This window comes from Cupressus sempervirens, chromosome 11, assembly GCF_028749045.1.
Source record: "Cupressus sempervirens isolate cs-2001-9-10 chromosome 11, ASM2874904v1, whole genome shotgun sequence".
Lineage (NCBI taxonomy): Eukaryota > Viridiplantae > Streptophyta > Pinopsida > Cupressales > Cupressaceae > Cupressus > Cupressus sempervirens.
This window is the reverse complement of record NC_143128.1, coordinates 860,789,095-860,803,637: the sequence shown is the minus strand read 5'-3', so window position 1 is coordinate 860,803,637 and position 14,543 is coordinate 860,789,095. Positions and strand designations below refer to the sequence as shown.

At 35.9% G+C, this 14,543-nt stretch overlaps 1 protein-coding gene across 3 annotated transcripts in view; it reads right to left on the bottom strand.

Moving 5' to 3' along the window:
• The window catches only part of LOC149532241 (ARM repeat superfamily protein), a 179,950-nt gene that overhangs the window by 154,064 nt on the left and 11,343 nt on the right, over positions 1 to 14,543 (bottom strand). For all 3 annotated transcript variants that reach the window (XR_016358832.1, XM_089810308.1, XM_089810309.1), the window contains exons 3-6: positions 10,411 to 10,506; positions 10,174 to 10,291; positions 9,788 to 9,958; positions 607 to 777 (exon numbers count right to left, since the gene is read on the bottom strand). Coding sequence is in view for 2 of the 3 variants with exons in the window: in XM_089810308.1 (XP_089666434.1) it covers positions 607 to 777; positions 9,788 to 9,958; positions 10,174 to 10,291; positions 10,411 to 10,506 (556 nt within the window). In the remaining variant the exon portion in view is untranslated. The remainder of the gene's footprint in view (positions 1 to 606; positions 778 to 9,787; positions 9,959 to 10,173; positions 10,292 to 10,410; positions 10,507 to 14,543) is intronic.

Sequence of the window (14,543 nt, the reverse complement as noted above, 5' to 3'; positions counted from 1 at the left end):
GACGATTATCTATTATCGTAATATTTCTGAAGCCAAACACTTTAAAGAAAAGCAATACACAAGAAAAGGAAAGCAGACTGCTATGTAACAGTGCTGATGTATGATCTACCGCCATCTTCCCTACATTCTCAATAGGATTTGCATGACTAACTGTGAAGAGAGAACTAAGGAAAACCTCAAAAATCAAAAAACTATGGCAGGTAATTCATTTTCATATTAAATATAGTAACAATATTCCCTAAAAGCAGTCTCCAAAACAATAACATAAAAGAAGATGAATAAATGAAAAACCAAACTTATGAGAATAAGAAAAAATCTCAGATGAACCATTTCAAGCTTACAAACTATAAGAAAAAAAAAATTCCTATTGCCTGAATGTCCAAAAAGATCTCTATAAGTAAAGAGTAAGCTATATTCCTACTGCATAGAGCATTTATTCCAGAACAATTCTAGAATAGTTGCATCAGATAGACAAGTAAAGTTTATACAAACCCAGTATTCTACAGGAGAATGATAATTTTTTTAAGACTTCATTAAGACCAATAAATTTCATCCACTAACACAATCAAAATACACAAAATGGATAGTGCAGCATAAACACTTTACCTCAGCCAACTTGATCATGACCATCAGTGCCATCTGAAGCAAAGAAATATCATGCAACGCATTAAGATTTTTGTGAATTGTTTTTGCAACTGAACAAAGCAATTGCTTCACAAGCTTTTCTGACAGTGTTGCTCGACTTGCCAATGTGCCCACAACCATGAGTCCACCAACCTGCCACAAATCAGCAGACAGAATCTTATTGCATTCTTATGAGTACTTCAACAAACAAACAAACAAAAAATGATACGATATACACATCATAGCTTCTCCAAAATTAAGAGTAGATACACAAATTTTACCAGGCACAGAAATGTTTTTAGACCATGCATTTATCTGCATAAAATAGTCAACATCATCATTCAAAGTAAAATAGAATGAAGGTCATAAATGAGAATAAAGTGTTTTGAAGCCTTTTGCTAAAAAATTGATATTTTAGTATACTTTATTTAGATGGCCATAGTGTTATTGTATAGAGGTTGTCACTGATGTCAAAGGTGCTAGTCTGTTCCTCATATTGCCACAGTTGACCATTATGACATGCAGTCTGAAAGGAAAGTATGTTAACACAGGTGTCTCATTTCAGCATTTCCAAAGTTGATCATCAGCCAATAGAAAATTAGAAGTGATAGAATAGTCACTGAGAGAGTTTGCTGACTAGTTTGTTATTCTGGATTGATGTGCCAGAGGATTGTAACATGTGCTCTCCGGCGATAGTGTGTGGATGACCATTGGAACCAGATAAGTCTCCACTAGGTAATGCATAACGTGTCCATTTATCTGAAGTAATGTGCAGGCTATTGGACCTGGCCTATTAAACATTTAGTTAGAGTTTATGTTTGTTGCTTGCTTCAGATGCAATCATCTTCATATCAGGTGTGAATGTAATAATTATAAAAAGCTATTGGATCTGTCATTCATAGTTGGGAAGCATTGATATGATTACTGTGTAGTTGAAGTGAGGGCAAAGTGAGTTGCATCTCAATCATTGAGGGATTTCATCAAAAGAGCCTATGCACTATATGAGAGAGTTATTGAGTTCATCAGGTCAGATAGAAGTTGTGCAATCAACCTGTAGGTCTGCAATCCATATAATTTGTAATTGTTGAGACGGATGCCTGAATTGCTGATTTGGTGCTCAGATCTTCGTGTCAGGAATTATCTCCAATAGGTTGGTGCCTGCAAGTATAATTGGGGATTGGGGTCTCCAATAGGTTGGTGCCCACAAATATAAGTGGAAATTGGTGTCTCCGTTGCATCTCAATCATTGAGGGATTTCATCAAAAGATCCTATGCACTATATAAGAGAGTTATTGAGTTGATCGGGTCAGATAGAAGTTGTGCAGTCAACCTGTAGGTCTGCAATCCATATAATTTGTAATTGTTGAGACTGATGTCCTAATTGCTGAGTTGGTGCTCAGATCTTTGTGTCAGGAATTATCTCCAATAGGTTGGTGCCTGCAAGTATAATTGGGGATTGGTGTCTCCAATAGGTTGGGGCCCACAAATATAAGTAGAAATTGGTGTCTCCCATAGGTTGAATTTGGAAAATAGATCCAAGTTGCTATCCTCGCCATGGTTTTTCACTTCGGGGTTTCAATGTTATCTAGTATTCTCATGTGTTGATAAGTGAATGTACTTACTACTTGTTTTGATATACTAATGTTTAAGTAAGATCCAGTATTAGTTCTTATGACTTGGATTTGAGATTGGTTGCGACACATGGAAATGTTATTAGTGGTAATTAATGATTGATTTGAAATTGTCGTGCTCATTCACTCACCCACCCCTCCACCCTCACCCCACCCAAGTATATTGTGTGCCATCAATTTATTTTTAGTAATTCAATAGTCATTATTAAATTTGTCAGTGCACAGAAAGAACCACTCTGTCAATAAGGAGTCTGAGAAGATACATGCAGTTGGGACTGAAGATAATGGAATGTTTAGACTAGTTGATACTGGAGAATCTCAGGAGCACACAATGGCTACAAAGAGTTTATCCATCGGTTCTCTTTAGCATTAGTGGTATGTGATGCAAAGTGGTCAGCAAGAATTGTGGTTTCTAGGCTTTGTCTTATGAAGACCTCCAAATAAGGTTTCAAAGGCCCAACTTTTTCAAGTAATTCTAGAAGGTCCTAAGCCTCTCCAACAAAAAATTTGGACACCTACAAAACTCCCCCCCCCCCCCCCCCACCCCCAATGTCATAGGGATCAAACCAAACTTCACTTAAAATCCTGCTTTACGGACTCTTTCCCCAAAACTGAGCCACAATGGGAAAACTAAGCAAACCCTTACACAAATTTGCCTTGTTGATTTGAATGACTTATTTGATTTTTAGGAATGGAGAAATAACCGTTGGTTGGACTCCTACCAACCCACAACTTACAAATCCCTATTTAGGCTAGTAGCCTCAATTAGGTCTCTTCAACTAGATTTTGAGCATTAACTTTAGAAACTTCAAAGCGACCTACCAAAAAAAATACAGATTCAGACACCCTTTTGGGAATTACCAATCACTACAAGAGATTAGGTCTAAACTCTGTTCTAACACCCCCAAACTCCTACTTGGCTCACAGACCTAATAGGCCTAATTAGGATTGGATTTCCAAAGCAAGTGTAAGAAGATGGGTTCACAGAATTACCCCAACCACTTAGAGGTGTTCTTCCATCCTCGAATGTTCACAATCCACAATTTATTTGGTCACTTTGATCATTCTCCCTGGCTAATTATTCAATTTCTCCTTCCAGCAGGCGAAATACATGAGATATTTGACCTAGGGCTTGATGGGAAAAATACTTCCCTGCAAACTCCCGTCCTGAGCTTTTGGAATCTGATAATATACATTCCTAACTTGTATTTCCCAGAGGCTCATAGAAATCCAACCGTGGAAACACAAGTTAGGCCTCTATCTTTGAAAGAGGGTCAGATTTGCAAGGGTTTCTGACCAGTCTGGAGAGAAAGGTTAATATCTTGCAACTTACTTAACCAAATGAATTGAAACAAAATGTAAACGAAAGCTAATTCACAACTTCAACATTTCATACCAATTGATCGGTCATCCCAATCTGTACAGTATGGAAATAGCACAGAAAACAGGGAAAAAGCTCAGGAATTTCAGTACTTTTATTGAAATCAACATCAAATCTGTACAATGACTTCCTCTCTTTTCATATGAGAGGTTCTCCCTCCTAAATAGACCAAATCCAATGTCTACAACTGTTTTTCAAATAATTATGACTGTTGGTTTCAAAGTTGCATTTTTCAAGCAACATTGCAATTTTGTAATTTTGCAATTTTACATCTCTTTTTCCAACATTTGCATTTTTCCATTTTTGATGGAGCTATGACCATGAAATGGTCCAGTCTTATTCAAAACCACACAAGACAACTTAGAAACACCTGTTCTACCCAAAATGCAAAGAAAATCCAAGAAAACCCATTTTAACTCGAGTGGACCCAAGGTTTATAATGTACCTATGGGATCCTTAGCCTTAGAATTTGGGTTACATGTATTACATTGGGGTGATCCATAGGACGTAACCTCTGATTTGCCCAAACAGTATAGAAAATGCCTAGTGTGCCATATAGGAGAATTAGACGGCTTGCCTAAGATTCAATATGCGGAGCTTGCCAAACAGGTAAGCAACATCAAACTCCCTTCTCAACGAGAAAATCTTGAAGAGCATCCAAGGTCTTGCAATTGTTTCATGCGGATGTTTGTACACCAATGAATATTGCATTTATCAATGATGTCAAGTATTTTCTTCTATTTGTAGATGAGTTTAGTAGCAAAATTTGGGTGTTGTTGATGGCAAAATCAGACGTGTTTAATGAATTCCTGAAGTTTAAAGCATTATTTGAAAAAGAGTTAGGATATGTTAGATAATGGCGACGAACCCCATTCCAACCAATTTTCTAACTTTATGTGCTAAACATGCATTAAGCGTCAACTTAGCATGCCGTATACACCTAAGCAAAACAATGTTGTTGAGCAAAGGAACCATACAATTATAGAGACGGCTCTGTCTTAGTTGGACCGAAGAAATGTTCTTAAGAAGTTTTAAGCTGAGATAGTGTATACTGCAGTGTACCTTCTGAACCAGTCACCCACACAAGCATCAAGAAGATGACCAAGAGGAAGCATTGGCTAAGACAACATGTGTTTGGACTCTAGATGCAAATAGAACCAAACAAGTTTTTGAAAGTTGGAAATTGATGCTTACAAAGATATAGTAATGACAATAAAGCCTATATGTTGATTGATGTGGACGTTGATTGTCACATATTTTGTAGTGATGTTTTTTATGAAAGTGAGACCTTTTAGCTCTCTTCTCCCATCACAAGTCTTGAAGATTAAGCTCTCTAGGCTAAAGATTTGGGTGGCCAGTCCGCTTAAAGTGAGGGATTGTGTTAATTCCAAATTTGTGCATTATCATAGGCATCAACCTACTCCAACAAATTTCCCTGAAGACAACCTAGATCTACATCCTGATGATCGCTTTCAAGCAGCCCAAGACATGATTATTATGGTAAAATAATGAATGGGTTATTAAACAAAGATCATGAATGATCTATTTATACAAGATACAAGAGAATGAAAAAATTTCCATATTGATCTGAGAGAAAATATGGAAACATAAAAGAAGAGTCACCATTAGAAATAGAAGTAAATCTATAGAAGAGAAAGAATCTAAAATAGAGAGATTTAACTCTAATACCGTCCCTTAATCGTCAATCTAACTTCAAAACAAAAAAATTGAAAGGGAATCCACTCTTTATGTTTTGCAATATTGGTGTGTGGTGGCATTGACGAGTGTCAGTACCCAGAACAAGCAACTCGAGGCGACAGTACTCAAAGATCATCATCACTCTCTGCTTCCAGGTGTAGTAGTTCTTTCCGTTGAATCGTTGACTACCTTCTAAGAGAAGATTGGTGAGAGATGCCATGACACGTTTTTAATGCAAAAAAATGAGATCTGAAAAGGCACAAAGTTTGAGGCAGATTGACAGAAGACTCGAAAAAAATGAAAGGACACCCAAAAAAGAGCTCAAAAAACCCAAAAAGAATCTGAAATTAGATTCTTAATATGTTGGCTTGAAAATCAAGGCACCAAAAACGATGCACCCAAAAAAACAGAGTCCGAACTAGTTAGATCTGCAGAAACCCACAAAGAATCTACAAAACTTTTTCAAAACGACAGATAATCTGAGAGTTCCGTAGGAAACCCCGACCATTTTTGGAAAACCCAAATAATGGTAGATTTGACTGTAAAAAGTGGTGGAAAACGAAACTGTTGGACAAAAATCAAAGACAAAAGTTTTAAAACACACTAGACATTGCCCTTTGCAGAAGATGTACAGGAAAACAAGTCAAAATGCCTAAAACGAAGGCCACAAAATTGTAGGAAAAATAGGCTCACAAAAAAAAGGTCAAATGCAGGGCCAAAAACGTTAAAAAGCCAGTTGTTTTTAGAGGAAGCTAGTCATGTGGGTAGGTGAAAGGTAGATGACAAACGAGATGTAGCAGAAAAGCTGCCCATAGGAAAAAAAATACATAAACCCTATACAAATTTTAGAAAAATATCCCTGCAAACAATTTTTTGAACACACCTAGGCAAAGGATGTTGAAAATATCGAGTCTAAAATTTCATGAAGAAATTAAAGATTTTCAAAACCTAGTTCGAAAAATAATTGAGCAATTTTCAATAATGAAATTATTATTTTTCGAAAAAAATAGCGCTGATACCATATTATGGTAAAATAATGAATGTGTTATTAACCAAAGATCACGAACGATCTATCTATAAAAGATACAAGAGAATGAGAAAGTTTCCATATTGAACAGAGAGAGAATATGGAAACATAGAAGAAGAGTGACCATTAGAAATAGAAGTAGATCTACAGAAGAAAGAGAAACAGAAATAGAAAGATTTAACTCTAATAATGATGATCATCGTAATTTGGAAGAAGATGCTTCTATTTTCCAGCCTAAGTGGTGGGAAAATCTCATCAATTATCTTGGGGATAACGAGCTTGTTGAGGGCAGATCATCCAGACACAAAAGAAAGCAAGGTACTAAGCATTTTTCTTATACCTAACATTCTGACTATTTGTAAGCCCCAAGATTATTCATAGGCAAAAGGTAAAACCTGAATGGGAGAAGGTTATGAAAGTTGAACATCATAATCTTTTGAAAAACATGGAAGGTTGTGCAAAGCTAATAGAACTCTTGCAAAACACAAATCTCAGTTGGTGGCTAATGGCTTCTCGCATAGAGAAGGCATCAACTGTGAGAAGACCTTTGGTCCCACAACAAAGATGAACACCGTCCAATGGGTTCTAGACTTCCTCAATGGTGATTTGGAGTAAGAGGTCTACATGGTGTAGCCATAATGTTTAAAGACACCAGCAAAAGTGCACTAGGAACACAAACTAATGAAGGCTCTTTATAACCTAAAGTACATTCAGAACACATGATTAATTAAGATTGACAAGCACTTGGGTGTACAGGGAAGAAGTCCTTCATTGGAAGAGTGTTGGTAGTGATATCATTCTTCTTGTCATCCATATGGATGATATCATCATTACTGGTTATAGGGCACATTTGCTTGACTAGATCAATTTGTGTCATGTGTTTCTTATAACTGATTTGGATCTTCTACATTACTGTTTCGGTGTAAAGTTTGCTAGACAGGTACCAGCAATTTCATCTCTCAATCAGAGTATGCCAAGACTTAGTTCAAAATACAAGACTGCAAGTATCATCTACACCTATGGAGAAAGGGCTGAAATTATTAGTCAAATCGAACTCACCAATGATGAATGAGTTAGCATTCACACAACTAGTTGGCAGCCTTGTATATTTTACAGTCACTAGACCTGACCTAGATTATGTTGTGAGCTACATATCTCATTTCATGACTACCCTCCAAGCTGAACATTGGGTTGTAGCAAAGCGTGTCCTAAGATATGTGAAAGAGAAACCTGACTTTGGCATTTTGTACAATAGAAGCAAAGATCCTTAGCTAATTAGTTTTATACATTCAGAATGGACAAGTTGTGTTTATGACAGAAATTCTATTTCTAAGAGAGAAGCAACAAACAATAGCTCTTTCCTCGACAAAACTTGAGTGGTGAGGAAACTGCTAAAGCAGCAGTAAGCTAGTTTAGCTTCAGAGGATACTTTTTAACATGATAATGTTTCAAGCAGAGCCCTTCCCCTTGTTTTCTGACAACCAAAGGGTACTAAAGCTTGTCATGAATCTAATCTTCCATGAGTGAAAAAAGCATGTAGAGCTCCATTGTCGCTTCATTATATAGCTTGTTGAAGATGGACTTAAGATATTGCAGTATGTTTAAACTGAGGATCGGACTGTAAACATTGTAACCAAGTCTCCGAACCTGGAAAAGTTTGTAAAATTTGGGGCAACTTCTTGTAGTTAATAGAATGACCATTAAGGGAAGGTATTAAAATAATATTGTTATATTTAACTACAATGATCATGTTAGCTACTTAGTTTCTTTTAATTAAGTTTCTTTAATCATTGCCATGATGGAAAGATCCTGTTCTAATTTCCTTTACTTTAGGAGTTTTAATCTCCTTGTATTTATGCAATAACCACTTTAGTTTCACAGTGTTGCAATTGTTCATCCTAGCCAGGGTTTTTGGCACACCGTGCCAAGAAATTGCATTTTTAAAGCATTGTTTGTTTTTTGGCAATTTTTTCACAAAATCATGTTTTGTCTGCCTAGGGTTTCTAGGGCACACATGAGTGTTTGCAAATCTTCTAAATTTTTTATCAGACCTGGTTTACTTTAGCAAGTGATTTTTAAACGACTTTTTTATATACAATCATGGGTATTCAGTATTTTGCTGGTTTTTTATTGACAAAATTCAAAGGCATCTGACAAGCATCTATCATGTTTTTTATCGCTAGATAGCAAGAGGGATGGCTTTGTTAACCAATATCGTATGGCTTTGTTAAGCTTACTTAGGCATTTACTTTTTGTTTCTCATATTATAGGATTAACACACTTGTGATGATCCTTATTTGCTCTAGGGTTTCATCCTTGTTTTTATAACAAGGGTTTCCTCATTGTATATTGTATTCGTTTCGTTTATGGATCTAATGAGTTTTTTGGCTTCATAGCATTTATATTGCTTCTCTCTTGTGTGCAAGGTTGCTTTTGTTGCAGGTCATCCTTCACTTCAACAAGGTTATCACCAACTTCCCAATTGGAACAAGGCCCATCTCAAATATATTATTAGAAAAGTATTTTATCAAACTATCCTAAGCCCAGTCTTGCTTGTTTAAGTGCTTTGTACTTCATGCATAGGACAAAAGGTTGTGGTTCTATAATATATATGATGACTGCTTTATATTTATATATGAATAATAAATAATTCCTATATTTTAATTCTTCTTTTTTCTTGTTGTTTTCAAATGAAAGGCCTCCCATCCCAACCATTCTGTGGACATGTCCCACAATCAAGCATAGTGTATAACAAAGTACATCTAGGCAATTCTTATGAGGGTAAAGCATGGGTACTTACCAAGAAGTCTCCCATACAAGTACCACTCCAGCTCTAGTGCACTTTAACCATGGAGTTTCCGACAAAATCATGCCATATGAATGACCTCAAAAAGTATTTGTTTTTAAGGCACTTCCCATACAATTATCTTATACCACTGCAATCAACACACATTTGAAATATGATCCAAACACTGCAGATTTAGAGAACTGGACATAAGAGGAAAATTTTTAATTCTATAATGAACCTAATAAATCAGCTTCAAATTCAAACATGCTAAAGAGCAATTACCGAAGTTTCAAATAACAGCTTCAAAATATCCATAGATTTCAAGAAACAAGAAATATGATATTCAAATGCATAAAATGCCACAAATCATAGCTTGAAATATCCATCTAAAACAATAGTGAATATAGGAAAAGACATAAGGAGTTTTATCATCTTCTCAACTTGATAGTTATCACACAAAATGGTCAACTACCGAGCGAAAATCAAATTTAGAAAGCTACATCAGGATTTTAACATGGTAGGCCTGCCAGCAATTCTAGATTTTAGACTGTCAGTATCCAAGACATCTTTTACAAAATACATGTACCATATTCTTCCACTAAAGATGTTTAGGAAAAGTGAGAGGAAAAATATCAAACCTTATAGTCCAGAACAGCCATATTATCAAGGCAACGGAATATGAAAGGGAGAATTCTGCTTATCATATCAGTGTTAACTGTTTTCATTACACCCAAGGTCTCCATTATCAGTGCAACACAAAAGGAAACTGAATTTGCAGAGTATGGTTGACTTTTCACCACAGGTATGCTCTGCATCCACACACCATTGAACAGACTACAACTATTTAGGCATTGAAATTAAGGACAGATACATTTAATGCTAAGTTAAACCCAAGAATCATCAAAGAGAAATCTTTCAATTTTTTCTTCATTAACTCTGACCTCATTGAATAAAGTGATATCAATTACTAATTTAGTATACATGAAATAATTTATGGAACACTGAAAGAAATGACAAAACTTACATATTCACATATAGTTTCCAGAATTGCCAACTCGCGTGTAAATTGTTGAACAAGAACATGTCTTGGAGGAGGTGCACCTGATTCTTTTACTCCTTCTAGAAAATGCCATTTAGTCTTTCTGAAGGTAACATATAGCATATATCAAGATAGATTAGTTATAAATATAGCATATACAAAAGAATTAATTATTACAGTTTTCTATAAGACGTGTACATTGAAATTGAATAAAGGCCTCACTTCAAGTCAAGGAGTTGCACTATTCGCACAAATAAGCTTGTCTCATGATAGGGAAGAGCACACAGTATCAAATCATCTGCATTGTATGCCCATATCCTGCGACCAAAGGGCCAAACCACTAGTAAGGTTTCAGGATATAAGTATAAACCTTGAAAGTACTGTGAATACATGCAATTGTTTGAATTTCACCATGTAAACATTTGTCATAGGACATTAAGACAGCAAATTTTGGCTAAGGTCAGAAAACAATGAGCACATGGTGTACATGTGGCAATAGAAATTTTCCCAAAGCTAAGGTTTCAGACCATGTGTAATATAAAATCAAAAAAAGATAACTACACTAGTGATTGCACATTGATGTGCAGTAGGTACACCAAGATGTGTGGAAGGTGTAAAAATTTGGATTATCTTTTGTATACATTTGTCTAGTTCATGAGGTCTATTGGTACGTCAGTCAGAAATTGGTGTTGTGTGTGCAACAAATGGCTCAATGTGGACCTAATATTAACTATGCATCCATTTATAGATATACAAATGATAATCGGGAACCATAACCGGCAGGCACATATTATGCTTGCAATAAGGAAATGGGAAGATGGCACAGGATGGGGGCAGAGGAGGGAGGGAGGGCGTAAGGGGCAAAGGAAATGTATAGATTAATATAGATTGAGAGAAGAAAAAGGAGATATATAGATAGAGAGTTTTAGGAGGGTAGATAGAGACAGAGAGAGAGAGAGATAAGGAGAGGGGGTGGGGGAAGGAGGGAGAGACCAAGGGGAAGGGATGAGGGGAAGAGACGAGGAGAAAGAGAGAAACAGGGACAGCTATAGATGTATGAGGGGGGAGGGGTGGGCAGGGGGGTGAGAGAGAGAGAGAGATGATGACATTGATTCCTATGCAGTTTTAGATTCATTTTAGAATAATTGCATAGTTACACCACCCTGGGGGACGGGGGGACGGCGAAACGGGGGGACAACTTTCCGGGACGGGGGGACAGAGGGGCCTTAATTTGGGGACGGCGGGGGGACGGTGGGGGGACGGCGGCAGGGGACAAGAGGGGTGTATATATCTATGCATATGGTATTTAAAAATGTTAGTTATGAAAATATGTATTGCAATATAGGATGTAAAGATGTAAAAGAGTGAATACTTGAAACATTGCATTGAATTGGAACATCGAACTTTAAACATAAATAGTTGAATTTGCAAATAGTGAATAGCAGGATGTCCCCCATCCTCGGTGGAGGTGGTGGAATCTAGTGGCACCGCTGGGGACGGGGAGACGAAGTCCCCAAGTCTCCGGTGCGTTGAAGTCTCCGAGACGTTGGGCAAAAAGGGGGGGGACGCGTCCCCGTGTTACTATGAATAATTGCCTTAATATAATATGTGGTAATATTTGGCATGTATAACTTTAGCTTTATGTTTATTATTACTTGTGCATATTCTTAGTATTTTTACATTGAATATTACCTATGCATATTCTTATTATTTTTACATTGAATATTACCCATGCATATTCTTATTATTTTTACATTGAATATTACCCATACATATTCTTACCCTTGTTCTATCCTTATTTATTTCCATATATTGACATATTTTATGAGCTTTGATTTCCCTATTTAATAGTTCGTGTAATGAATCACTATAGTATTAGTTTGAAAAGAAAGAAAATATGTTCCCTCCTATCAAATCCCCTTCATGTTATGGCTAAGTAAACTGTGCTTATGGAAAGTATGAAATGTTAAATCCATAACACTGATCACCATAATGATCTGACTGTGCAGATCACATAGGTCTTATCATTCACAAAATGCCTTATAAAGGCATAACTTCTAGGCATGATCGGCATCCCTTCTTGAAATGATTGTGTTAACCTTAACCAATCTTAGTTAAGTCTACTTACATATTCAATACCTTGTTTGGGCATCAATTATGAGAAAGCATTATGGGCCGACCTAGATAGGGTCATGTCCCTTCAAGGGACATGCCCTTTGGGTATGGTATTTATGTTGGGTGTGGTTGTAGTTAAAGGACACACAAAGAACATCAAGTCTGCTCCTTTAAGAAAGTCTGCCCTATTTGACCACTTCCAGAAATAAAAGGTTTCAGATTCATAATTTCATCATTGACATCTCTTATACAAGCTTAAATAAAGATAATCTTCAGCAAGCATTGGAGAAGGTATTATTTCAATTTGATCACATAGAATTTGCAAAAACTTTACATGGTATTAGAGCTCTGGTAGTCAAACCTAGGCTCTGCAAATTAAACAATCAAACTTAATATATCTAGCATCATTCTACTATCTTCAATGGCATACACATTCAAACCCGAGGACAGGTTTGATGGGAAAGAACACTTCGATGCTTGAAAATTCAGAATCATGATGATTCTTGAAGAAAATGATGTAAAACAGTATGTTGATTCAACATCCAAACAACCTATTGTTGAACCTAATAAAACTATCTAGAATAAAGGAAACAGGAAAGCCATGCAGATCATATTAAATGGAGTAAAAAATGAAATAGTACCCATGCTAATGAAACATCAAACAGCATTTAATATGATGAATGCATTATTAAATGCATATGAGGTCAACAATGCAACTAGAGTCCTCGCACTAAAAAGGCAACTAAATCATATACAGATAAAGAAGGGCGAATCGATGAATTCTTACTTCCTAAGGGTTGCCAATCTAAGAGATGAACTTACAAGTATGGGAACCATAATTGATGACAAGGAACTAACATTGACAGAAATTCATCGGAAACATTCACACAAAGAGTAAGTGCTAGAGACAATCTTCCTAACTTCAATAGACTTAAGGGAGATTGTCTTCAAGAAGAATCTAGAAAACTTAAGAAAGGGGGAAAGTTGAAAACTGAAGATGAAGAACTTCATGTTCTCAACACAAATTCCTATAAAGATAAAAAGCACTTCAAGAAGAAAAAGGGTAATCAAAAGAATGACAAACCTAAGAAAGATTTATCCAAAATAAAATGTTTCAAATGCGAAAAATTTGAACACTATAGATCTAATTCCCCTGAGAATTCTAAGCAGCAAGTAAACTATACAAACATTACTAAGAAAGAAGATAACTACGATCTTGAGAATCGTGTATTGTATTCGACACTATCAAATGAAGTCTCAAGTAAGGCATGGGTGATTGATAGTGGATCATCTCGACATATTATAGGATACAAAGAAGCACTAGACTTTATATCAGAAGAAGTTGATGGCAAAGTCACCATCGGTGATAATTCAGCACATTTCGTCAAAGGAATTGGAAATTGCATCCTGGAACTAAAGTCGGGTAGTGTTCTATATCTCAAAGGAGTACTCTATGTACCAGAAATAAAAAGGAACCTAATGTTTGTTGCAGCACTTGAAGATGATGGACATAATGTTGCATTTATGGGCAATAAAGTATTGACCTGGTCTAAGAACTCTTCATTTAATAAATCAAAGTTGATTGGTCAAAGAAAGGGATACTTGTATGAATTAAATACAGAACCTAGCTGACATATGTAAACCTTAATTCATGAAGCTGCTGATATAAACGAAATATGGCACAGAAGGTTAGGTCATCTAAATTTCAAAACCTTGTCAACTATGGAAAAGATGGTAATTGGTTTACCTAAGTTGAATAAAGATCACTCAAGCATATGAAAACAATGCACTCTGGGTAAGAACACCAAAAGTCCATTTCAAGATAGCACTAGAAAAACTAACAATGTTTTGGAATTAATCCACTCAAATTTATAAGGACCTATGTTTGTTCCTTCTCTTGGAGGATTCTCGTACTATATACTTTTTTATAAATGACTTCTCTAGAAAAACTTGGATTTACTTCTTAAAATGTAAAGAATCAGAATAAATCCTTAAGAGATTTAAAGAATTTAAAACCTTAACTAAAAACTTATCAGGACATAAAATTAAAACTCTTAGGACTAATAATGGAGGGGAATATACCTCAAATTTGTTTAAAGAGTTTTGTAAAGAAACAAGAATTAAGAGGGAGTATACCGTTCCTTATAACCCACAACAAAACGGGGTTGCAGAAAGGAAGAATAGAACAATTATAGAAGCTGCAATAGCTATGATATTTGATCAAAATCTAGAACATTATC